The sequence below is a fragment of the Triturus cristatus genome, chromosome 4_1 (assembly GCF_964204655.1).
Source record: "Triturus cristatus chromosome 4_1, aTriCri1.1, whole genome shotgun sequence".
Lineage (NCBI taxonomy): Eukaryota > Metazoa > Chordata > Amphibia > Caudata > Salamandridae > Triturus > Triturus cristatus.
In genome coordinates, this window is record NC_140585.1 from 665621949 (window position 1) to 665648459 (window position 26511).

Sequence of the window (26511 nt, forward strand, 5' to 3'; positions counted from 1 at the left end):
GCCTACCCCCTTTTTCTGCACCTGGTAACTGACTTCAGCTTTGGAGTGAACCCATCTCATCACCTCTGCCATCACTTTTTTTAGGCCTGGTGTTAGCCAAGACCTTTTGATTTTACTAAACTTTATTAAACAATGTTTATATACTTACATATAGGGGCTTTAAGCCACCTCTCTTTAGCCATTGGTCTGTTGTTGCGGTACTCACATTTTGCTTCCACCCACTACATCATACAGCATGGGTAAGCCTAATGAAGCTACTGGTTAATTTCACTTCAAGTGTCTGCATTTTGCTCTTTCACTAGAAGCACATCTACACACAAACTAGTTCCCTTCTGTGCCAGTGTTTTTGGTTTTACTTTAGAATTACTTCAGTACTGCCTTTGAGTTAGAGCCTGATGTGATAGCAAAATGCCTCCGAAGTGAACACAGGGCACATTCCATATTTATCAAATCCCATCTCCTTCCAAATCTTTTGTAAATTCCTTTTGGAGTCTTCTGGTTTTCTGACTGTTGCTATTTTACAGCTTATCAGATTATGTCCATTTCAAACTCTTTGTATTAAGTTATCCTCCTCTTACTTTTCATTTTTTTTTCTTTTTCTTGCTTTCTTTTTTCTTTCCTTCTTTCTTTAATTCTTTAATTTTTGTCTTTTTTCTTATTTCATTCTTTGGTTTCTTCCTTCTTTCATCTTGGCTTCTTTCCCACTTTCTTTCTTTCTTCTTTCTTTCGTTCTTTCTTTTTTGTTTCTTTCTTTCTGTCAGAACTATTGGCTTTGTCAATGCTTGTTTCATAAGTTAGATTTATACTTTCACAGATTGCCATTCCCACTGGTGAGGACATGCAAAAACAGAGATTTGCCTACTCCACTATGCTTTTGTTGGTATACGCCATAAATGATTAATTAAATATTCTTGAGCCAAAGCATTCTATAAACTATTTATTGTAATTATCATTTCTTTCTTCATATTTTTGTTGTACATAAATCAATGTATTAACTCATGCAACACACACACACATATATATATATATATACACATTCATATGTTTCACCATAACATATTCATGTTACCGAAAACGTGATATTAATCATATAACATAAACATAAAAATGATCACCCCAAGTACCACTCATACCAAAGGCTGTCCATTAACATCACATATGACTCAAATCATGCCCATTCACCCGATCCAGAAGAGCAACATTCCTTTAAAAACAAAGCGGTTTGTCAACCACTATCATTCACTTACAGTGTGATTCTCTTACATATCCCAATGTGGTTTTCAACTTTTGTTGTGAGTTATGACGGATTAGGAAGAGAACAAAATACAGTTTAATTTTTAATTATTACATTATGTATATATTTTACTATATGATGGGTAGTCTTCTTTCTTGGTCCGAAAATTGTTTACCACAGCCCCAACCGAGATAGAAACCACCTTCTTCAGAGCTCAAAAGGAGCCAACCAAGATAGAACTGCTAGAGCGGAACTAGAAAAGAGTAAGGGGCAGGCAATCCACAAAACAACCAAAATTCTTCAAAGACAAAAAGGCTCATATTAGAACAACAAAATAATTCACATAATTAAAGGACATTCATAAACGTCATCACCCAAGTGCCTGTGTGAGAGATGGTAGGAGACCCAATGTAGTTGACAGGTGATATAGAAATGAACACATATGTTTCCCCACACAAAGAAAAACTCAATTTTTGTTTACATTGAATCATGCAATAGATGGTGGAAGGATAGTAGTACCCAAAAACATTTCCTGAGCACCAAGAATGTAGTTTGAGCTCTCTATCACCAAACAAATATACCTGCGAATATTAGGAAGGCAGATGTAGTAAACCCAACATCAGGATCGTGTTGGAATAAACCAAGGCACACAACAGTGGCCCCCGATGGGCCAAAACTTTCTAATGGGGAAAGGAACAAACATGAATACATAATTAAAAAAAGTTTCAGAATGGAATAGGTCCATATACAATATAAATCAAGTGACATTCCGAGCCACTTACCCAAGTGGGCTTAAATAATAGAGCTGACGGCCTGGTTTCTGATAGAAAAGAGGAGAGGATCTTCAAGCAAATGCTGGTGAAGATAGATCCAGCACGTTCATTACATGTTTTTACATCCAGGGAATGCAAACCTCATGGAATGGATGAGCGCTAAGAAGAAGGAAACCACAGATAGCTAGCCAATACGGATATATCTCTTGAGGTCAGGGATTGCTCTGACCTTGCCAGGTAGGTCGCTCCCCCACCACACAGCTCCTCCTGTATTGCCCTGCTGCTGCTGGTTAGTGCTCTTGCCTCTGTCCCCCACTACCTCCTTGTTGCTGTGCTCGTTTTTCCTGTTGTTGCCTTTTTGCCCTCTGCCTTCAGTTCCCCTCGTATGCCTGATTCCGTGCCCACTTTGCCTTCTGTTTCCCCTTGCGTGCCCCATGTCCCTGCGCCCGATAAATTTGCCTTCTGTTTCCCCTTGTGTGCCCCTGATTCTGTGCCTGGTTCTGTGTCCCTCGCCGCTCCCGTTTCCTGCTGCTGCGTCCCCGACTGGCCATTCGTTGCCCCTGCCTCCCACCTCCCAGCTGCTCCTCCCTCCCATCTCCCCATATATGGCGGCCGCACCGCTGGCGCACCTAAGGCATGTCATTCTGCGCCTGTCCGCGCCTGGACCGCTCCCAGCACCAGAACCCCTGGTCCTTGCGCCCCCCGCACCCACCAGGACAATTGCCGCCGCTACGATGCCAGCACACTCCACGCTCTCAACCCAGGACGGACCCACACCTGCTTCAAGGCCGCCCCAAAATGCACTCTTGGCCCCTTCAGCTGCCGGAACTGCAGCTACACCAGCCTCAGAGTCGCTGAAGTGCCCACCAAGAAGGACCCCCAACCACCTCCGTTGCATCCTACTGAACACCCACTCCGCACGCAAACACGCCGTCGAGCTCTGGGACCTGCTCGACACATCATCCCCGTACGTCACCTTCCTGACAGAGACCTGGATGAACGACTCCTCGGCTCCCGACATCGCCATAGCCATCCCATACAGCTGTAAAATCACCCGCAGAGACCGCACCAACGGAGTAGGAGGAGGAATCGCCATCGTCCACAAGAACACCATCAGGGTCTCGACCAGCACCGACGACACTCTCAGCACTGACGAACACATGCACTTCCAGATCCACATGGACCCCAACACCACCCTAAGAGGCATCCTCATCTACAGACCCCCCAGACCCCGACCACAGTTCAGCGATTCCATCACCGACTTCATCAGCCCGCACGCCCTAACCTCCACCGACTACATCCTCCTCGGAGACCTGAACTTTCACCTGGAGAACAACAAAGACAACAACTCGACCACTCTGATCGACAATCTCGCCAACCTCGGACTGAGACAGCTCATCCCAACGCTGACCCGTTCTGTCGGCCATATGCTCGACCCCGTCTTCTCCTCAAGCTCCCATGTCTCCTTCAGCCACACAACTGAACTCCCCTGGACCGACCACCGCTGCATCCACTTCACCTTCCAGAAACCCACCACACACCACCGCACCCAACAGATCCCACGCCGCTGCTGGAGCAAAGTCACCGAAGACCAACTACAGGCAAACCTCGCTCTCAGCCCACCCACCGGCCTCTCCAACACCAACGACGCTGCCCGCAACCTCAGACGATGGATTGATGACTGTGCCAACACCCTCACCCACTGAAAAAACCCACCTACAGAGACACCAGCAAGAGAGCCAGCTGGTTCACCCCGGAACTCCTAGCATACAAGCATACCTGCCAGAAACTAGAGATGAAATGGCACAGTGAAAAGACACCGGACAGCCATGCAGCCCACAAAGACGCCATCCGCAAACACCATCGCCTCATCAGGGCCGCCAAGAGGATCTCCTTCAAAGGCCACCTTGGCAACAATGCACACAACAGCAAGGAGCTCTTCAACATCGTGAAGTAACTCTCCAACCCCAGCTCCAACACTAACAACATCCCGCCGTCGCAAACCCTGTGCGACTCCCTCGCCACCTTCTTCCACCGCAAGATCACCGACATCCACAACAGCTTCAACACCCAGACAGTCCCAACAGACACCGACACACCAGACTCACCACACATCATCGACCACGACCCCTTGCCAGCCTGGGCCAACGTGAACATCGAGGACACCATCAAGACCATGAGCACAATCCACTCTGGCTCCCCGTCAGACCCTTTTCCACACCACATCTTCAACAAAGCCAGCAGTTCCATCGCACCCCACCTGCGCAACATCATCAACCTCTCCTTCGAGACCGTGACCTTCCCAGAGAGCTGGAAACACGCCGAAATCAACGCCCTGCTCAAAAAACCCAAGGCGGACCCGAGAGACCTCAAGAACTTCCGGCCCATCTCCCTGCTTCCTTTCCCAGCCAAGGTCATCGAGAAGACCGTCAACAGACAGCTAACCCAATACCTCGAAGAAAACAGCATCCTGGACCCATCCCAGTCAGGGTTTCGCAGCAACCACAGCACCGAGACTGCCCTCATCGCCGCCACCGACGACATCAGGACCCTGCTGGACAACGGTGAGACCACAGCCCTCATTCTGCTGGACCTCACCGCCGCCTTCGACACTGTCTGCCACCCCACTCTATGCGCACGCCTCCACAACGCAGGGATCCGAGACAAGGCCCTGGAATGGACGACCTCCTTCCTCTCCGGCAGAACCCAGAGTGTCTGCCACCCCCGTTCCGATCCGAAGCCTCCGAGATCATCTGCGGAGTACCCCAGGGATCATCCCTGAGCCCGACACTGTTCAACATCTACATGGCCCCGCTAGCACGCATCGCCCGACAGCATGACCTCAACATAATCTCCTACGCCGACGACACTCAACTGATCCTCTCCCTCACCAAGGACACCCTCCCCGCCAAATCCAACCTCCACGAAGGAATGAAGGCCATCGTCGATTGGATGAAGAGCAGCCGACTAAAGCTGAACACGGACAAGAAGGAGGTCCTCATCCTCGGCTCCAACCCTTCGGCCTGGGACGACTCCTGGTGGCCTACGACACTGGGGGCAGCCCCGACACCCACCGACCACGCACGCAACCTCATCCTCGACTCAATGCTCTCCATGGCCAAGCAAGTCCACACAGTCTCCTCTTCCTGCTTCAACACCCTCCACATGCTCCGCAAGATCTACAGGTGGATCTTGACAGATACAAGAAGAACAGTCACCCAGGCCCTCGTCAGTAGCAGACTCGACTATGGAAACACCCTCTACGCGGGAGCCCCGGCCAAGCTCATCAAACGACTGCAACGCATTCAAAACGCCTCGGCACGCCTGATCCGACGTACCAAGCCACAGCCACATCACCCCCCACCTGAGAAACCTGCACAGGCTCCCCGTCGACGGGAGAATCTCCTTTAAACTCCTCATCTACGCACACAAGGCACTCCACAAGACCGGCCCTGCCTACCTCAACAGACGGCTCTTCTTCTACGTCCCCAACCGCCAGCTCTGCTCTGCCGACCTCTCCCTCGCCACCATCCCCCACATCCGAAGAACCACCGCAGGCGGCAGATCCTTCTCCCACCTCACCGCCAAGACCTGAAACACCCTTCCACTCAGCCTACGACATACCCAAGACCTGCTGACCTTCAGGAGGCTACTCAAGACCTGGCTGTTCGACCAGTAGCGGCACCACCCCTCCCTTTTTTTTCTTCCCGAGCGCCCTGAGATCCTCGTGGGTAAGTAGTGCGCTCTACAAATTCTGTGATTGATTGATTGATTAACAAACTAAAAACACTACAAGGAGACCCGCTTGTCCACCCAAAGTGGGGAAAGGATAATAAACATATGCGCCCACACAAAGGTAGAGCATCACCACTGCAGTTTAGGAACTAGAATAAAAAACAAGCACTCCAGGATAAATATTCGGAGTACCATGCAATGGGTATCCCTAGAGGTCACGCGTAGGTCTGACAACCCTATTAGGTGACCTGCTGAAATGGTCATCAGGGGCACAACATTTGTAGACATATGGGCTCCTCAATCCCAGAAATGAAATAGAGTCCAAAACACGCAAGAGGGAAAGGGATTTTTTGGCTACACAATTCAGCCCCAGTGATACCCTAGCTGATTTCACAGGCTTCCAAGTGGTTCACAGGGTACTTGCGTAATTCCAAAGAACAATATGACCTGGACAGCTCGTAGTGAAAAGCACCAACAGCATTTGTGGGACCCGCTGCACATCGAGACAGTGGGCAGATAGATAAGCCCATTAAATAGAGAGTCTGCACGGAAAGGGCACTAGGAGGGGGTGTGGCCAACCCATAGATAAGAGACACAGAGGGGATAAAAAGTCACTGTGTTGGAAGTAGAAAGAAGATGGACTGAAGCCACCCACCAAGCCCTAACGAGAAACAAAAAGTGATATAAATGAATAAGAGCAGGCACAGTGTGGTGAACATGTATATGAGTATCTTTGAGGAACAATTCTTATATAATGAAATCTCCCCCTTTTATGAGAATGTACACCAATGGTCTAGGTACATTGATGAAATGTTCTTCATTTGGAATGGTGAAGAGGAATGACTTCAAGAGTACCTACTATGAATCAATCTCTGTGATCTACACATGAAATTCACCCCAAAAACCAGCAGGGAGAAAGTAGAATTCTTGGATATATGGACTGAACATCAAACTCTTCAGCTCCAGGTATCCCTATTTACTAAACCTACATAATGAAACACATTACTGCTCTTTGAAAGCTTCCACTCGCATGTCAAACTCTTTAACCTGGAGAGCATATTTTTTACTCTAATTCCCGTACTGAAGTGGTGAGGCGATACCGTTGTGTGGGTGCATATGTTTATTATCCTTTTCCCTCTATGGGTCGACAAGCGGGTCTCCTTGGAGTATTTGTAGCCTGTTAGAGGAGCACCTGACCTCAAGGGTTATCTGTATTGACTAGCTATCTGTGGTTCCATTCTTCTTAGCGCTCGTCCGTTCAACAAGGTTTGCATTCCCTGTATGAAAAAAAGTTGAAATCTATCTCCATCAGCGATTGCTGGAAGATTCTTTTCATTCAGAAACCAGGCAGTCAGTTCTATTCTTTGGACCCGTTTGTGTAAGTGGCTCGGAATGTCACTCGATTTATACTGTATATGGACGTATTCCATTTGGAGACTTTTTTTAATCATGCATTCATGTTTGTTCCTTTCCCCATTAGAAAACTTCACCCCACCTCGGGCCACTGTTGTGTGTCTCAGTTTAGTCTCCCACGATCCTGACATTAGGTTTACTACATCTGCCTTTCTAATATCGGGAGGTATATTTGTATTGTGATTGATAGGTCAAATAACATTCTGTGGGCTAAGGAAATGTTTTAGGGTACTATTATCCTTCCTCCAGCTATTACATGATTCAGTGTAAGGAAAAATTGGGTTTTTCTGTGTGTGGTGCAACATGTGTTTATTTCTATGTCACCTGTAAACTACACTGGGCCTCTTACCATCTCTCCTGTAGGACCTGGAGGTAGGTACTGAAGTAGGCACTTGTGTGATGACGTTTATATATGTCCTTCAATTATATGAAGTATTTTGTTGTTCTAATATGAGCCTTTTTGTCTTTGAAGAATCTTGGTTGTTTTGAGGCTTGCCCGCCCTGTCCTCTTTTCTAGTTCTGCTCCAGCAGTTCTTTCTTGGTTTGCTCCTTTTGTGCCCTGAAGAAGTTGGTTTCTATCTCAGTGTTTCACCGAAACGCTCCTCGGCACTGTGGTAAATGATTTTCGGACCAAGAAAGAAGACTACCCATCATATAGTAAACTATGTTCATGATGTACTAATTACAAATTAAACTGTACATTGTTCTCTCCCTAATCTGTCGTGACTTACAAGAAAAGTTGAAGACTACATTGGGATATGTAAAAGAATCACATTGTGAGTGAATAATAGTGGTTGACAAACTGCATTGTTTTTAATGGTTTGTTGTTCGTGTGGGTTGACTGAAAGGGTATGATTTAGTCATACGTGGTGTTGATACACAGCTTTTAGCATGAATGGAACTATAGCTTGTCAATTTTCTGTATTTTTAAATATAATTTATATCAAGTTTGTGGTAACATGAATATGTTATCGTGAAATATATAAAAATATATATATGTGTTGCATGAGATAATAAATTGATTTATGTACTACACAAAATAGGAACAAAAAAAGTTAAATTTACAATAAAGAGTTTATATGAATGTTTTGGCCTAACAATATTTCATTTTGTTAAACTTATGAGGTATACTAATGAAAAAGTAGCGGAGGAGGCAAATCTCTGTTTTTGCATTGACTGTTTCCCCTGTCTTGCCTCTCCTCCTATTTTTGTTACAGGGGCCCTCTTCTGTATTAATATGAGTGAGACCTAAAAGACCACATTTCTGCTGATATGTACAAGGGCAACCATATTTTTAGGTTTGTTCTAGAGACAGTTTTAGCTCTCTCACCAGCTTTGTTTAATCAAAAATAATAAATTACGACTGTATTCCGTTTATGTATCGCTTATTCCTGGCTAGATAGCAATCCACCAGTGTTCCAACAGTGGCTAGCAAGGGTGTTGGCTGTTTGTAACTTAGAAAAGGCAATTTACCTAAGGAAGGGGATTCGTAACAAAAGGAAGGGACTTAGGAGGTGGGGTCCGTTATTAGATTAGGTGGACTTCAGGAGCTGTTGAGGGTAGGCAGGATGCACTTTAAGCTTGCATTTATATAAGCACCTTGGCACTTTGCTGGCGGTTTGCAGTTTGGCTATATTTTCTTTGTCTTCTCCCTTTCTCTCCCTTTGCGGTATCATTTGTATGATTTTGATTGATTTATATATGGTATGGCAACTGGATCACATTTTTCTGGTATCTAATCGTGTAGCGGGGGAAGGGTGGTTGGGTGTCTTACTGGGGGTGAAAATGGTGGTCTTATTTTTTTTTTGTATTATGTATTCAGAGCTGGTAAATGATAATAAAAATCTATTTTTTTAAAAATAATAATGAATGCAAAATTCACACAAATATACATACATATATGAGTTTGAAGTCAGTTCTTCTCATCCATTGATCTTCTCAACTGTCTTTCACTTTTTGCTTCTGTCCACCACAGCACATAGCAAAGAAAATTGACTGGCCCCTTTCAGCCACTGGAGCTCTTGCACGTGAGTGATGGCATTTAACCTGATCACATGTGCAAATCTGCCCAAAAATGTGGTGCAGTTTGATGCATTGGCTGGTGGCCTAATCTTTTATTTTGCAGATGGATATTTTCTTCCATTATCTTCCATTATCCATTATATATTATTTTTTACTTTTTTGTCAGTCTTCTGTTTTAACTATGTCTTCAGGTTTCAGTAATTTGAGGACAATCATACCCGTTCTTAGTTTTACTAAGAACCATACTTGTACTTGCTCTAAGTACAGCTGCTTGCTATAAATCACTGACAGTTCAATTAAAATTAGGTGATGGTTGTTTTAAAACACATTTGTTAGACCTGGCATCTTGGGCGTGGATTGCCCCTAACATTTTACCTTCAGAGCACTTGTTTCTGCTGACTTGACTTTTGCTAGCCTTAGGACTCTTCACATTTTACCACTGCTAACCAGTACTAAAATGCTTGTGCTCTCTCCGTAAAACATGGTAGAATTGGTTTATACCAAATTGGCATATTTCATTTACTTGTAAATCTCTAGTAACTTGGCACTACCTGTGCCCAAGGCCTGTAAATTAAATGCTACCTGATACTGTAGCTCTGATTGTGCCGCTCACATAAGTAGGACTTTAAAAAATGTCTCAGGTCTGTCATTGCAGCCTGTGTGTGTGCAGTTTTAAAATGCCATTTCGAGCTGGCAAAGTAAACCCTGTATGAGGTCCAAACTTCCCCTTTTACTACATATAAATCACCCCTAGGGAAGTACTGGACACTGGGTGCAATCTATTTAAATAAAGAAGGACTCTTCCATAGGATATCATTGGAGTTACCGTATTACCTTTTATGAGTGTAATTTCCAAATGGGAACATGTAACCAGTTCATGATTGATGTCTTTGGAAATAAAATTACAAATCTTATCTTACAGTGAAAGTCGGATTTTAAATTACAATTTTGAAAATGAACCTTTAGAAAGATTACATTTTCTTGCCTGTGCCATTTGGTGCCTGCAGCCTGTCTCTGGGTCATATGACTGGGTGTGGGGAACAGCTAGGCTTTGTGTATTCTTCCTAGGCAGCAACACAAACTAGAAATCTTAGGTGTGCCTGGATGGACCATCACTGAAAGGATAGGAGGACAGAGCTGGGACCAGCCCTACTTACACTTGAATAGGCTGTGTTCTGCTTCCATACAAAAGGCTGCAAATTCCTGTAGTTAGTACGGAGCCAGAGAGGAAGGGCATCTGTGCAACTTAAAGGTAAGTCTCTAGAAGCTTCTTCTCACTTCAACTGGATATAAATTCTGGACCTCAGACACCACCACCTCAGTACACTTCTCGACCTGTGAATACCCTATCAGAAAGAAAGACTGCTGTTCTGCTCAAAGTACTGCCACTCTGCTGGACTGCTACTCCAAAACAGCTACTGCCCTGCTGTTTTGACCTGATGCCAGCTGCCCTCTTGCCTGTGGAGGAAGAACCCAGACCTGCAACCTCATCTTTAGCCCAGGACCCCAGAGTGGCTCCAAGGGCTTGTCTGCTGGCCCCAGGAACATAAAAGGCTCCCCAAACAGCTTCTGGACCCAGTTGCAGTGAGTGCCTAACCCCAAGTGGTGGCTCTCAGGTCTTGGACCCTTGGTGTGGCTCACAGGCTCTTAAATCAAGCTTTTATGCTCTTCATGACCGCGAATAGGCCAGTTTGCACCAAGACTATGCCGCTCGCACCGAAAATCAGTGCGAGCCGCCACCAGCCAGTCTCTTCGCGCCTCAGCACCGATAATCCATGGGGGACCGCAAACGTGAAGCTCCAGCCCACCCATCCGCAATACCTGGGCTGCTCTTCGCGCCACGCCAGCAGCCTCCCACAACGCCTTACTTGCTCCTCACGGCCCTCTCCAATGCGAATGGGACTCTGGGCACAAAACTTGAGAAGGTAAAACTTCAGCGGGACTAACCTAGAACTGTATATGACCTGCGCTTCATTGCGGTCCGCCTGAACTTTTGATTTTGTCCTTGTCCAGCACCATCAGATAGCCATGGTTGGCGCTTTGCGCTTGTGCATTTTGGTGCTATTTTACACTTTATTTCAAAATTCATAAATCTAATTGAATTTTTTTCATTTTGGTCTTGTCTTGTTTATTCAATTGAGCTCGATGTTTCTAACCTGGTGTGTATAACGATATATGTTGTTACACTTAGGTAGTTGTATAGGAGCATTTTTTTGTTAATCAGTATCTTCGTACATCAGTCCCCCTGAGTCAATCATTAATCATAGTAATTAACTCATTAAAATGATCCATACCTACCTTGTACATAAACTCTTCCCTGATGAGAATCCCTCCCTTTAATGTTCTCAGCTTGGCATTCATAGGTCCCTTCATCTTCCTGTTGAATATTGAAGATTGTGAGCAATGCATTGGACATGCTCATCTCGGCTGTTGGCGGCATCGGCTCATTGACCTTTTGCCATCGGATCACGGGAACGGGACTGAGATGAAAAAGAAACAGGCCATATTAAAAAAAAAGACCTGATTAAATTAACAACCACTCATTATTTTGTATTTAAAGATTATCTTCTTGCATTGTACATTTGGAACTGTGACACTTTACATTAAATGCATTTTCTTTTTTTACGTTTTACGATAAAACTCACTTTCCCAGTGCAAAACACTCAAGTGTCACGTTTTGCCCTTTTAGTGCATAAGTATCCTTGAATTGAACCTTGATGTCAGCTGGGATCCTTCTTATTGCTAAAAAAACACAAGAAATGACAACATGTCAGTCATTTAAAAGGCAGTGTACTGAATTTGCATATGCTGAGTCCAGAAGGGAAGGGAATCGAATACTTTGCATAATCTGAAAATATTTTCTATCTCATACTTAAACCACTGTTTATATTTTTTTCACTAAGGGTATTTATAGTCCTTCTTCGCCATTGAGCAGTGGCATTTGTAGAGGCGTGCGAAGTAGCGTTTTAGTTAACAGTTTACAAAGTTCTTTGAAAATATCGCAAAATTATTCAAAATTAGAATTTCAGAACATAATGCAGCTAGCCAGTATTTGGTCTGTCATTTCGTAAGAGTAAGTACCTACAATGATCACAAGATAATGGCAGGAAAAATGATTTATGCAGAAAATATCTCCCAGCTAAACATTTTCTTCTAAAACCAGCCCCCCACATGCAAAAATGACATGAACATGTGCAATTAAAAAAAATCAAGATATTCAGAAATTTCACAAATTTGCCTGTGTTTTTACATTTCCGTCCAGACCTAATTAATACATAAATATTATGTTATTAATATTATTTCTAGGAGATCAATGGAGTCAGATTTCATGTTTATTTACATTATAATAGGAGCAAGGTTTTCTAAGAAAAAGGCGGCCCTAACAAGGTTGTAATACTATGCGTACTGACGATTCATAGAACTACATTTCGACGGAAATGATATATTTGAACTCCACCGATTGTCCAGAATAGTAAGGCTTTCCACTTGGTACTTCTCCGCGACCCCCTTCCTTTATTTCAACATGGATGACAAAACGAGCACTAACAAAGACCACAGACTTGTTTTTCAAGTGTCGGTGTTGTGTGATGTACAGGTAGTTTACAGTGGGCTGGATTGCGTTTTTGCGCATCTCTGCAGCAGTTGTTCGTTGTTTAGTTTGTGCTTGTAGTTGTGTATTGTGCACTGATGGATGGATAGGGTTTTCTATAAAAGTGGTAATATAAGTTAGGAAATTACTCACTGTAATAACTTGTCGTGTCATTGCGTAAACAACTAATGATATGTTTCTTGCACAGGTCTTTAAAACTTCTGAGCGTTGCGGTGCTTCTATGAGGCAGTGGCCCCCGTGAGACAGTGTGCCGCTCTTCCAGGGGCCGGCACAAGGCCCCCTAGACCAGAGTCTCGTGGAATACTCTATCTCTGCTGACGAGGGCCAGGACTGTCCCATTACATGCACTTGATGGCAGCTGAGAACCAGCAGGACGGACATCTTAAAAACAAATCTGCGGTGTATCGAACAATGGTAGAGCGGCCCCGGAGGGAAAGCGCCTAAAATCCATCCATGATATTGAATCCCTTTTGAAAAGCAGCGGTCCCGTCCCATTAGAAGCAGCAAAACCCTCCTATCGCAGTGACAAAAAACATTTTACAAATACTGGAAATGTTATGATTAACATATCAGCAAGTGTGCTGTACATAACAAATATAGCAACGTTAGCACTAACGTACCAGCACGATCTCATTATATGTAAAAAGAAGATGTTCAGAGAAATTCTGATTTAGTCGAACTGAAAGTTTAGCTGTCCAGATGAAACCTAATAACACCATATAATTATAGGTGCATCCCACTTGCTAAGTGCCATGGGAATATCATAACGAAGAGAAGGGCAGCTCTGACATTCAGGGAAATGTTCCATTAAACATAAGCTAGGTGTTTAGTGCACAAGTCAAGCACTGTCGTCATGGGGCGACTGCCCACGGATCACCTTCTGCCTCTTGCAGCATCACAAATGAATCCTGCAGCCACTTCCAGGGTTCTCTTTCCCAGGAGGGGTCTGCTGAGTGGAAGCACTTCTTCCAATCCAAAGAAAATATTCTCTTGTTATCTTCCTAGCCCAGACCCTATAGGATTGTCAGTTGTATGAGGACTGACACCTGCCACACGATCTGATCATCTCCGTCACTGGATTCTGAGCTCTTGCCATTTGAATTGGTGGGCACCACTCGCTTCTCATGGACAACGTTGGACATTCTTTGCTCCAGTGTAATCTCATGGCTTCTTTGTTACTATTTTGGAATTGTCTTCAGTGAATGTATCAGAAATCTTTAACTGCACCCAATGTTGGCAACAATGCTAGATGTTAGCTACCATCAAATCCAGGCTCCACAACCGCCAACGAGCCAGCATCGAAAGGTATTCGCTTCTCTGGACCTCACGGTCATTGACACTAGAGAGTGAACTGGGTTGAGAAACCCTTACAACCTTCAGGAATCCCATATATTGCAGAGGAAAGTCGGGTTTGGTTAAGTCTAATTGGAGTTGGGGGACGCAGCCAGGCTAACTCTACGTAAGGGACATACTTGACGGCCTCCTTGTCCAGGTGTTCTTGGTGACAGTTTCAACGGACAGACAACATTCTTCATCAGCTAGGGATCAACCTGATAGTAGGAACCACTCAAACCAAGGTAATTGCAAACATAATCCACATGGCCACAGCTAATAGGTAATGACCACAGACTGTGCACAACGGAAAGGGCACAGCGCTTGTTTTAACCCCTTCCCCGCTCATGACGGAGCCGCTCCGTCATGAGCCACGGTTGCCGTGTGCTCATGACGGAACGGTTCCGTCATGTCACGGCCGTTGGCGGCCGCTCCGCCTACGCGGCGCTGTTTCCCCGCCTGTGCGGGGGGACAACGCAAATGGGCGGAGTCATGACAGAACCGTTCCGTCATGAGCACAGCTCAACCGTGGCTCATGACGGAGCGGCTCCGTCATGAGCACAGCGCCACCGCGCTGCCCCCCCGCACCCACCAGCGCCGCGGCGGAATTCCCGCCGCGGCGAAAGGGTTAAAGGAACATTTGCAGAGCTCTGGCTCCTCTGCTGTCCAAGTCCATGAGCTATAAGGCAGGCACAAACACTTTAAGCGTTTGGACGCCGATCATCTGGCTTGCAAAGGAGCTGCTAAGTTAGAATGACTCATCATCGTAGCATTTAAACTAAAAATCCTATTTTTCCAAGGTTTGTTCCATGTTTAGTGGATACAGCTGGACATTTTACAGGGCAACTCTGTACTCTATTTGATGCAATGTTAAAGCCTTCATCAGCCTCTCATAATGACAGGTTGAGTATTGGGCTTGCTATTTACCGCACATCAGAAAATACCCATAAACCAAGTGTATTGTTATTTATTAGGTGCAATAAGTAGCCAGTAATGCAGAATAACATGCAGATTTGTGTGCTTCCCTTCGCAAAATCTGGGGAATGTTTGATTCATTCAGCATTCTGTCCATCATTTGTTGCAGCAACACTTTTTGCCCTAAGTGGCATAGGCAGTGGCATAATACAGGCCCCCACAGCTCCCGTGGTGCGGGGGGCCCCCCAGGTTCCAGGGGGCCCCTTCAGCACAGTACTCTGCCCGGAGAGCATCTTAATGAGTCGGGAGACGGCCCATCCATGTACCTTGCACGGGGGACCCCTCAAGTTGTGTTATGCCAGTGGGCATAGGTATACCCAGACGTAGGTCCCTTGCTTGCTTTGCCACTGGATTTAGGCTAGCCTGGCTTATGAGGGGTGTTACCCCGAAACCGGCTCCAGGATGCTTGGCAGTTCAGGCCCGACTGTTCACATAAGGAGCAGAGTCCAACTTAGATATAATAAAACTGAGTTTTAATATACTTAGAATGGGCCATAGGAATATTTAGCCTGGTGTTGTAAAATGCAATAAAGAGACATTGGTTGAGTCTGGAGAGAAGCATTACGTATTTTTCCCCAGGTCCTCTCACAAAGCCTTATAACCTGCGGCCAATGACTATACCAGTTGTTAAAGGACCTGAACCTGATTTATAGGCCTGAGCCACAGGCAAGGGCCTATAACAACGGAGAGGGCCTTTAACAACCAGTATAGCTCTCGGCAGAAGGGCTATAATGCTATTAGACCATTCCATGCACTAAGGGCAGAATGTTCTAATTAAAAAGGGAGAAACATGAAGACAAACATTAGATTGTTTTAGCTCCGGACTTATGCTAACCATTATCAGATCGGAGCTACTCCACTTTCTTCAATGGATCGCTCAACATTCCAATGTTCTATTATAGCTTTATAGCCCACCGTAGCATACTATACCGGCCGCTAAATGTCCTTGCCAAACGTGAAGGCCTTTAACAAGGAAGCGGGCCTTTAATGACCGATATAGCCCAGCTACGGCGGGCTATAAAGATATTAGAACATTCTGCCCCATGAGGGCAGAATGTTCTAATTAAAAGACACAAAGGCCTCTCGGAGCTGGAGGGGGTTGAAACCCTCCTCGGGCTCCCAAGCCTTTTGTTTCACAGCTCTTGCTGTGACTGTCCTACAGCTAACAGTGCGCACAGGGCCATGGCTGTTAGCCATCGAAACTTTACAGCAAGGGCTGTGAGAGGAGCCTGAAGTCAGCCAATGGTTCTCCTTGACGTGGCTGAACTGTTTTTTGTAGTTCAACCCAGCCAGGGAGACCGAAGAGCTGAGCAGCATTCACCCATCCCTCCTTCTGATGCCCTAGGGACACTGAGCTACAGAAGGAGTGAAGGGTGAAGGCTGTGTGTGTCCTCCTGCATGGCCTCTGCCTTTTGCTTACCTCTGTCTAAATAATATATTTTCGAGAGGTAGGGGTATGAGGAAGGCAGATTCTATGATTGAAATGTAGAGAGCAGCTGGCCCATACCAGTTCATATAGGCCACTGCTGCTCCGCTGTCTTCAATGGAGATTTCAACATTCCAATGTTCTAATTAAAGTTATAAAACTAACTGTCCTTCTGTTTATATCCAAAAGAGAAAACATATCAGATGGTACATAATAGCCAGAGAAGAACTCTCACATTATACTTCATCCTCAAAGAATGGAGGAGAACCTACCCAACATCCTTTTCAAATTGCCCATCAAGGCAGAACAATCTGGACAGAACATCTGCATCTGCTTTGGGGTGGTGACTGTGTTCTATTTGGATCATAACCAGTTTATGCTCACTTCATGTTTATTCTGTGCATATTGTGATAGGTGGTAACATTCCTATAGTTTTGCAAGCCAAAGTAAACTTAAAAAATATAATGTAAAAAAAACATTTACTGAAATGTAGTAGATATAAGACACAAACTATAAAAATAGAGATGGCATGAAAGAGGATAAGTATGAAAAAAAACAAAAGAAAGACACGTATTCAAACTTATAAGGCTAGTCCTTTGATCTTCCATCTACAGACACCTTTGTGGCTGCCGAGTCTTTCAATCCCACAAGGCAGCTGTGGGCCTTTTTTATGTAGCTATACCGAAGTCTGCCTAAAATGCCTGTTAGAGGTCTATGAAGGTAATACCTTCCTGCAGAAACTGATAAAGCAAGATGGCAAATAATTAAAATATTACCAGTTAGTCAATCTTTTATTCTGGTCATGTTTAGGTCAAAGAAGGATTTTGTGTGGCATTTGCCTATACACTGTTAGATATCTAGTTATCAGATCAGAGTTGTTAAAAAAAAAACCTGTACCAATGTCACCTACAATTAAAAATATTGAAGAGAATGATAGACCTGTAAGGAATGAAAAAATAATGAAAACAACAACGACACAGAGGACAAAACAATTGATAAAACCAATACTTACTCTCAGATTGTGGGCTAAGGGGAATTAGTGGAATAAATCTGCTAAAGACACTCTTTGTAATTGAAGGACTCTGGACAAGGCAGGAGTAATTCCCTTTGTCTGATTGCTCCACCTTTGAAATGTAGAGATTGCCATTTGTTTGACTAACGAAACGGCGCTTGTCAATGACAACAAATGTAGGGAAGTCGTTCAAGAGCCAATGATAGACAAGATCATCTGGAATGAAAAAAACATATTTAGTTCAAATAGCAAAACAGTAGAAAATGTTAATCAGACATTTGTATTAAGGTATAGCACAGAGGAATTGTTTGACAGATGTGTCCAGAGAAAATACGTTTAAAAAAATGTTGCAAGTAAATGAACCTTTTGCAGAAGGCGATACGTAGGCCAGGAATGAAGACACACTGCAGACTGTGGGAGTTAACTTTCTTGGATTCATTATCCCTGTCTATCAAGAACGTGGACTTATAACTCTTTATGTTTCATGTATACACACCTGGCCATTTACAGGACAAAGGGGATATGACCGATTCAGGATTGAATTTTTTCATTAGATAGTGACTCCAATGGATTAATATGATTTAAAATTGACCTAAAGTTCTTTACACAGGAAAAACCTTTACAGGAAGCGAGTTTGAAAATCTTGTAGAGGATGGCTACCACAAAGCATGTCATCTCCACTGTACACAAAATTGCAACACAGATAAACAGTAGGCCTGTGCTTGTCTAGTCACTCACTGTTCTATTTGTCGATTCAGCCTACAGTTATTGGTGTTAGGAAATCCCAAAAAATTGACACTTACATGTGCTTTGGAAGAGATTGTTGGAAGGTTTATTATTAGGTGCAGGTAGTTACCTACAGCTAGTAATAATACCACAATCACAAATGAGGTCCAGTCAAGTCTCCAAAAATGTATCCTTGCTCAACCCTTGGTACCATGGCTCACGAGCAGTCAGGCTTAACTTAGGAGGCAGGTGTGTAACACATTTAAAAACATCAATAACAGTAAACAAGTGAGACACAACACTCAGTAAAAATCCAACATCAATTTATAAAAATAGGATTTTTTTTAATGATTGAAATAACACCAAAACAACAAAGATCCAATGTAGGGAACCGGAGATGTTAATTTTTAAAGTTTAAACACTTTCTAGTGCCTAAAGGCCAAAAGCACCAACTTGTGACATTTGGTCGCACTTGACTGGTACAAAGTCAAACTATCAGGCTGACCGAGATGGAACATGGGTCAGATATGATGAGGGGTAGGGCCCGGTCAAGTTTTTACCTTCTGACTTAGTCACTTTTTAAGGGCTATTTCTCTCGATGTCGAGCGAGGCTTCTCAGCAGACCAGGTTGTGAGTCAACGATGGTGGCTTGCTTCATGAGGAAGACTCGATGAACTCCTCAAGGTCTTGTCGATGGCAAAAAGCTCCAGAGCTTCAGCGGGCAAACCTAGATCCCAGGCTGAGTCGTGGTTCAACATTGCCGGCTTGACTCTCATTGAAGGGTTGGTCAAGTTATGGAGCTTTTTGATGAAACTTTTCCAAATAGTCTCAGAATTCTGGATCTTCTTCAAGAAGGTCCTTTTGGGGTCTTGAAATGTCCACAACAACATTCCAAGGTTCCAGATGCTCTGAGTTGCTCCTTCGGAAGTTGGGACTACAAGACCCGCAATGCACCTGGTCAACCCCTTCAAAGTCCAGGTGAAACTGGTCACCTGGGTTCTTTTTGGGAGAGATTATTCAGGCGGTGCTCTTTTAACCTGTTGCTTTCAGGAAGTCCACAATTTAAACTTTCAGATCAAGGAAAAGTCCTTCTTTTGGTGAAGCCCAAAGTGTGCAGCATGTGCAGTCCTTAGGAGTGCAGTCCTCTTGGTGCAGGCCAGATGTTCAGCAGGACAGTCTGTCTTCTTGTTTCTTTCAGGCAGGGCAGTTGCTGGGCAGCTCTCTCATATTTATCCAGGTTTCTGGGCTGGCCAGAAGGGGGATATTCCTGACCTGACCACTCTCCTTGACAGGAACCTTGGATTGCTGTTGTGGACACTTTAAGATCCCAAAGGACCTTCTGTAAGAAGATCCGGAAATCTGAGGCAATTTGGACAGTTTTCATCAAATAGCTCTATAAGTTGGCTGACCCATCATCAAGAGTCAAGCCGACGATGTCGAGTCGTGGCTTGGCATGAGATCCAGGTTTGTCCCACTGAAGCTCCTGAACTTTTTGCCACTTACGAGACCTCCAGGAGTTAACTGAGGCTTCCAACTGAAGCAGGCCTCTGTTGTCGATTCGCAACCTAGCCTACCAAGGAGCCTCGCACCGACATCAAGAAAAAAAGCTCCAAAAAAATGACTACGCCAGAAAGTAAAACTTGACCAGACCCTACTGCTCATCTCATCGGACCCCCTCTCCATCGCAGTCTGCCTGAAACTTTGACTTTGTTCCAGTCAAGAGCGACCACATGTCCCAATTTGGAACATTTGGCATTTAGGCAATAGAAAGTATTTAATCTTTAAAAATTCATATCTCCGGTTCCCTACATTGGATTTTCGTCATGTTGGGGTCTTTTTTTCATAACAATATTTCCTAATTTTAAAAAATTGGTGTTGGATTTTTAATGTGTGTTTTTTCCTACTTGTTTACTGTAATCAGAGATTTAAATGCTTTACACACCTGTCTTCTACGTCAAGCCTGGCTACTCATGAGCCAAGCTACCAAGGGTTGAGTAAGGTTTCATTTACTGAGACTTGATTGGACCTCATTTGTGATTGTTATGTCATTACTACCTGTAGGTACCTACCTGCACCTACTAATAAACCACCTTTCAACAGAGATTAACTGTAATACTACAGAAACCAGCACTGGCAAAGTAATAGTCTTGTATTAAGAGGCTGAGCTATTGGCTTTAACAATGCTTTTCTGATTGTTGTTCCCCTGTGAATGCATGTGTCATGAGACACGTGCATGCTTGTCTCACAATCAATACGAATCTATGCACTATAATGCAAGTGTTTGAACACAAGTTGGTCGCACACTGCTCGTCACACCAGCAAGTTCCCCAAAGGACTGTGGTGAATGTAGTGGCGACGGCGGGTACGCCTATGCCACGATGTGTAAAAAGAAAAAAGTATGTATTGCATTTAGCCATCCCTGGACACGTGTTTCGAGGTAGTTGCCTCTCGTCAGCAGGGAGCAGGACAATGTAAAGGGGTGCCGAGTGGACTGCCAAAATGTAATTAAAACAGGTCAAATACCTCTCATGGCGCGCAGGTGCAGAACCAGGGCTCGTCAGCCCGATAGCTCGCGGGAGCCGTAATAATTTGAACACAAGTTGGTCGCACACTGCTCGTCACACCAGCAAGTTGCCCCAAAGGACCTGCTCCCTGCTGACGAGAGGCAACTACCTCGAAACACGTGTCCAGGGATGGCTAACGCAACACATACTGTTCTTTATACATCGTGGCATAGGCGTACTCGCCGTCGCCACTACATTTACCACAGTTCCTTGGGGCAACTTGCTGGTGTGACGAGCAGTGTGCGACCTACCTTTGCACAATTTATTACGGCTCCCTTGAGCCAACCGGCTGACGAGCCTTGGATCTGCACCTGCGCGCCATGAGAGGTACTTGACCTGTTTTAATTACATTTTGGCAGTCCACGCGGCACCCCTTACACTGACCTGCTCCCTGTTGACGAGAGGCAACTACCTCGAAACACGTGTCCAGGGATGGCTAACACAACACATACTGTTCTTTATACATCGTGGCATAGGCGTACTCGCCGTCGCCACTACATTTACCACAGTTCCTTGGGGCAACTTGCTGGTGTGACGAGCAGTGTGCGACCTACCTTTGCACAATTTATCATGGCTCCCTTGAGCCAACGGGCTGACGAGCCTTGGATCTGCACCTGCGCGCCATGAGAGGTACTTGACCTGTTTTAATTACATTTTGGCAGTCCACGCGGCACCCCTTACACTGACCTGCTCCCTGCTGACGAGAGGCAACTACCTCGAAACACGTGTCCAGGGATGGCTAACGCAACACATACTGTTCTTTATACATCGTGGCATAGGCGTACTCGCCGTCGCCACTACATTTACCACAGTTCCTTGGGGCAACTTGCTGGTGTGACGAGCAGTGTGCGACCTACCTTTGCACAATTTATTACGGCTCCCTTGAGCCAACGGGCTGACGAGCCTTGGATCTGCACCTACGCGCCATGAGAGGTACTTGACCTGTTTTAATTACATTTTGGCAGTCCACGCGGCACCCCTTACACTGACCTGCTCCCTGCTGACGAGAGGCAACTACCTCGAAACACGTGTCCAGGGATGGCTAACGCAACACATACTGTTCTTTATACATCGTGGCATAGGCGTACTCGCCGTCGCCACTACATTTACCACAGTTCCTTGGGGCAACTTGCTGGTGTGACGAGCAGTGTGCGACCTACCTTTGCACAATTTATTACGGCTCCCTTGAGCCAACGGGCTGACGAGCCTTGGATCTGCACCTGCGCGCCATGAGAGGTACTTGACCTGTTTTAATTACATTTTGGCAGTCCACGCGGCACCCCTTACACTGACCTGCTCCCTGTTGACGAGAGGCAACTACCTCGAAACACGTGTCCAGGGATGGCTAACACAACACATACTGTTCTTTATACATCGTGGCATAGGCGTACTCGCCGTCGCCACTACATTTACCACAGTTCCTTGGGGCAACTTGCTGGTGTGACGAGCAGTGTGCGACCTACCTTTGCACAATTTATCACGGCTCCCTTGAGCCAACGGGCTGACGAGCCTTGGATCTGCACCTGCGCGCCATGAGAGGTACTTGACCTGTTTTAATTACATTTTGGCAGTCCACGCGGCACCCCTTACACTGACCTGCTCCCTGCTGACGAGAGGCAACTACCTCGAAACACGTGTCCAGGGATGGCTAACGCAACACATACTGTTCTTTATACATCGTGGCATAGGCGTACTCGCCGTCGCCACTACATTTACCACAGTTCCTTGGGGCAACTTGCTGGTGTGACGAGCAGTGTGCGACCTACCTTTGCACAATTTATTACGGCTCCCTTGAGCCAACGGGCTGACGAGCCTTGGATCTGCACCTACGCGCCATGAGAGGTACTTGACCTGTTTTAATTACATTTTGGCAGTCCACGCGGCACCCCTTACACTGACCTGCTCCCTGCTGACGAGAGGCAACTACCTCGAAACACGTGTCCAGGGATGGCTAACGCAACACATACTGTTCTTTATACATCGTGGCATAGGCGTACTCGCCGTCGCCACTACATTTACCACAGTTCCTTGGGGCAACTTGCTGGTGTGACGAGCAGTGTGCGACCTACCTTTGCACAAACTATAATGCAAGTGTGCAGTGATGTCTGTGTAAATGTACACTGAGATGCATGAGTGTGGATCGGTTGTGATAAAAAGTGGGCATTCTGTTATATTTAATTTACCCTTCTAGTATGGCGGTTGCCAATGAAGGAACAGTAAATGGATAGAAAGAAATATAGGGAAAAAGTGTGACAGTGCAAACAAGAAAGTGAGTGAACCCAGAGCACTTTACAACTGACATACCCTTGAAAAACTGAATAAATAAACAATCATAAAATGTTTAACATTCATGCAGGACTGTGAGCCTGGCAGAGAGTATCACAAGCATCACTGAGGGAAGCTAAAAGAGCGTCCAAGCAAGGCGGTCTTTTTTGTGCAACAAGTAAACTGTTTTTGTCTCAACACTATGCCTGTTTATTTCTTTGTTTACAGAAATACTGACTATTGAATGTGAGCAATAAATAACAGCATTCATTAAGCTACAGGAGATGCGGGCATTTATAGATATTCATTTTACAGCTTAACGCTTGGCCCTTAGGAAGAGCCGATATTCTCAAAACATGTGTTGGCCAAGGACTTCGTGCAAATTTTCTGCAATAAAATAAATGATTTACTTGAAATAATCATAACTTCTCTGGCCCCCCTTGACGTTTTTTGTTAAGTCTAGAATGTGAATATCCATCTCAAGGTGCGCAGAGTTTTGTGGACCCGGGGGGCATGATACCTCTTAGAATTTGCCCATAGTAATTTGAGCACGACCACAATGTCACATCTCTTTAGTGCCATTCTTCCAGTTAGTAGAAAAGATGTGACCCCATTCTCTTTCCTCCTTTTGCACTGGATGATGATGGATGTGTGCAGAGTCAGGACGTCCTTGGCCAGTGTGATAATTGCTATGTAATGCTTTACTTTGGAGAAAGTGATGTCATGCAGTAGAAGGTGATGTGTGTTCTGGAGTGCTGACTTCCTGGGTATTCCTGCTCTGGAACTTCTTGACTGGTGGTGTCTCTATCTATGGGCTACTGCAAATAAACTTCTCTCCTGCCTTACTTCTTGATGCCTCCTGTGACTTCTTTTCACACTGCAGTTAGTGACTAGAGTTTGGTTGGGGAGGCACACTATAGCTGGGAGCTAGATTCATCTGGAAAGGTGCTAGGTAGCACGGAGTCCCCAAAGCTGGCTTCCACCTTCATCTTCCTTCATGTGGCTATTTAGTCACCCTGTACCACACAGACAGCCATCATGTTCTTCAGTCTGATTGATCGAAAAATATAGATCACAAAAGCCACATTCTGCAGCTTTGCAGCTTTGAGTATATATTTTCCAGGGTAGACAGGAGGTAATTTTCTATGACAAAGGCAAAATCTGGTAAATACACATCAGAAGTGGTAAGAAGCAGCGGGGACTGAGATGAGATCTCCTCCCTGGGTCTACCATAAGAGCCTGTAGTGGAGACAGGGTTTTATGTGCACACATTGCTATGTGAGTATAAGCGCTTTAGATGTTAAACGGCATCTTACCACTTTGCAACTTTTTGCAAACAACACTACAGGTAGCTATTACTACAAGTAAAACTGCTTGCTTGCTTTTTCTTCACATGAGAACGGTCTGTTGTTCACATCCCTAGAGGTGCACCGCGACCTTAGTCTGAACACTGTGTGCAGAAGCCGTCACGGTCAAATAACAATGTATGCTGTTGAATTCAGGTTGATAGGCCACGCTCTAGACACAACACGCACACAGCTGCAAATATCTGAAACTCAGGTGCCTTTAATATTGCAGATTCTTCAGAATATTTTCATTTATTCCATTTTCATAGCATGTTGGAAAAACAAACTTCAATTCTTGGTAGGCAACCAACAAAACAGCCGACGCGTTTCGTCCTGATACAGGACTTCTTCAGGGCGCTAGTACTTGATGGTGAGTAAATAATTAACGTTCTTAAAAAGCCTAATGGAATTTGTATAACGAGGGTTCTCCCATCCAGTAGGGTCTTTACAGAATCTTGAATCAATATCCACATCAAGGAAAATAAATAATTTCTGTGTAACAACCCATTCAGGTCAGGTCCCAGGTATTCACAAAATCTTTTTTATTTTCTTCTTCCAAATGTGAACTTTGGTCCGTCCTTGTGGTGCACCTGTGCTTCGTTGTTAGATTTTGGATTCCCGAGGGAATAGGCACTGTGACAGTGGGTGCCAATCAGTGTGCACGCGAACCCCCATTAAAATTTAAGGGGAGAACATTGAGAGAGTGACATCAGGTTAGGTGCTGGGTATCTGAAGGTTCCACTGTTTTAGCTTTGTTTTGATGCCTTTAATATTGCATTTGCATGCATGATTCAGAAACTTGGAGAAAACCTTTCCAGACACAGAGAGCAGAGCTGATCCTCTGATGTGATTCACCTAAGCTGATCTTTGAGGTATGGGGTTCCCCATTCAAACCTAGAGACCTTCTATTAGTTTATAAAACTAGTTTACTAGCCAAGGGAGGGTGGCTCACAAAGTATTATAGGACTTCTTTTCCACTATCATTTTTAATATGATTTCTCCCTTCATTTTCTATGGTATTATAACAATGCTGATGGTTTTATTTCTAATCATTTGCCTGCTTGTATTAGCCAAAGTATTGCACCTTAGAGCACGTAGTTAAAAATAAAAATTTTAAACTTTTCAATGTCTCTGATTACTCTTGTTGTGGACTGACATGAAAATAATAACGAAAAGGTATTTCTGATTCCCACCATTCCTGAGAGTACTCTAAGTCGCTTGTTCTGGGTTGTCTAGCTTCGAGATGATACGGAGAACGAATGAGACACTGATGCTAGTCGGATAGGGGTTCTGGGTACTGAGGTGAGTTTTTTGGTACACCACAATTCACTGAGGTCCTGGTTTCCTGTGCATTGTTCTGTGCATGAGCAGAAATTCCGCAACATGGCACACCTAACATTTTGGTCTTATGATTGAGACGCCTTAGTAGTGCTTATATTTGTCCACAACACCCTCACTCTTGGTTCCGGTTGACGGGAGTGACGGGTTAAACCTACCTAAATAGTTAATATATAGGTTCTCTCAAGCTTGACAATTAAAAGGTTTCATTTTGAATTCTACCCCTTTTTGTGCTACAGTGTAATATAGATTGTTTTTCTTCTCTGCGTCCTTATGGCTGAGGTTGCTATTGCAGCGCATAGTCGGGCACCTCTCCGGCGTCATTTGATGCAGTTCGGGGTGCCTGACGATGGGATGTCTATTATCTTTGTAGTGAGTGCCGATGCATCTTTTCCCTATGAGCTATTTTACTCTTGGGTTACTTTGCCGGAGGTAAATGCAGATGATAATACGTTTCACGCATACACTCCTACGGCGATCCCAGCTAATTACACGCCATATAGGATGCAGGAAATTCCCATTTTGGCTTGGCAGCATCGTATTTGGTTCAATGGTGCCCTCCCCCACACAGTTACACTGGTTCTTTTGGGTCCCTTGTCCATTCCAGGAGCCACTTGGCCAGTCTTGGCCGGATTTACACCACATCCACGTTATTTGCAAGCCCCACTGGATGACTTACGTCAACTCCATACCACCTTGATTACGGTACATAGGGCTTTAGTGCAATATGTTTCTCGCAA

The 26511-nt window shown here is 44.8% G+C and overlaps 1 protein-coding gene across 3 annotated transcripts in view; it reads right to left on the reverse strand.

The window, feature by feature from the left end:
• The window catches only part of CNTN1 (contactin 1), a 988997-nt gene that overhangs the window by 420069 nt on the left and 542417 nt on the right, over positions 1 to 26511 (reverse strand). For all 3 annotated transcript variants that reach the window (XM_085653079.1, XM_085653080.1, XM_085653081.1), the window contains 3 exons: positions 17533 to 17748; positions 11823 to 11919; positions 11476 to 11657 (listed from right to left, as the gene is read on the reverse strand). In XM_085653079.1, the coding sequence (XP_085509205.1) occupies positions 11476 to 11657; positions 11823 to 11919; positions 17533 to 17748 (495 nt within the window). The remainder of the gene's footprint in view (positions 1 to 11475; positions 11658 to 11822; positions 11920 to 17532; positions 17749 to 26511) is intronic.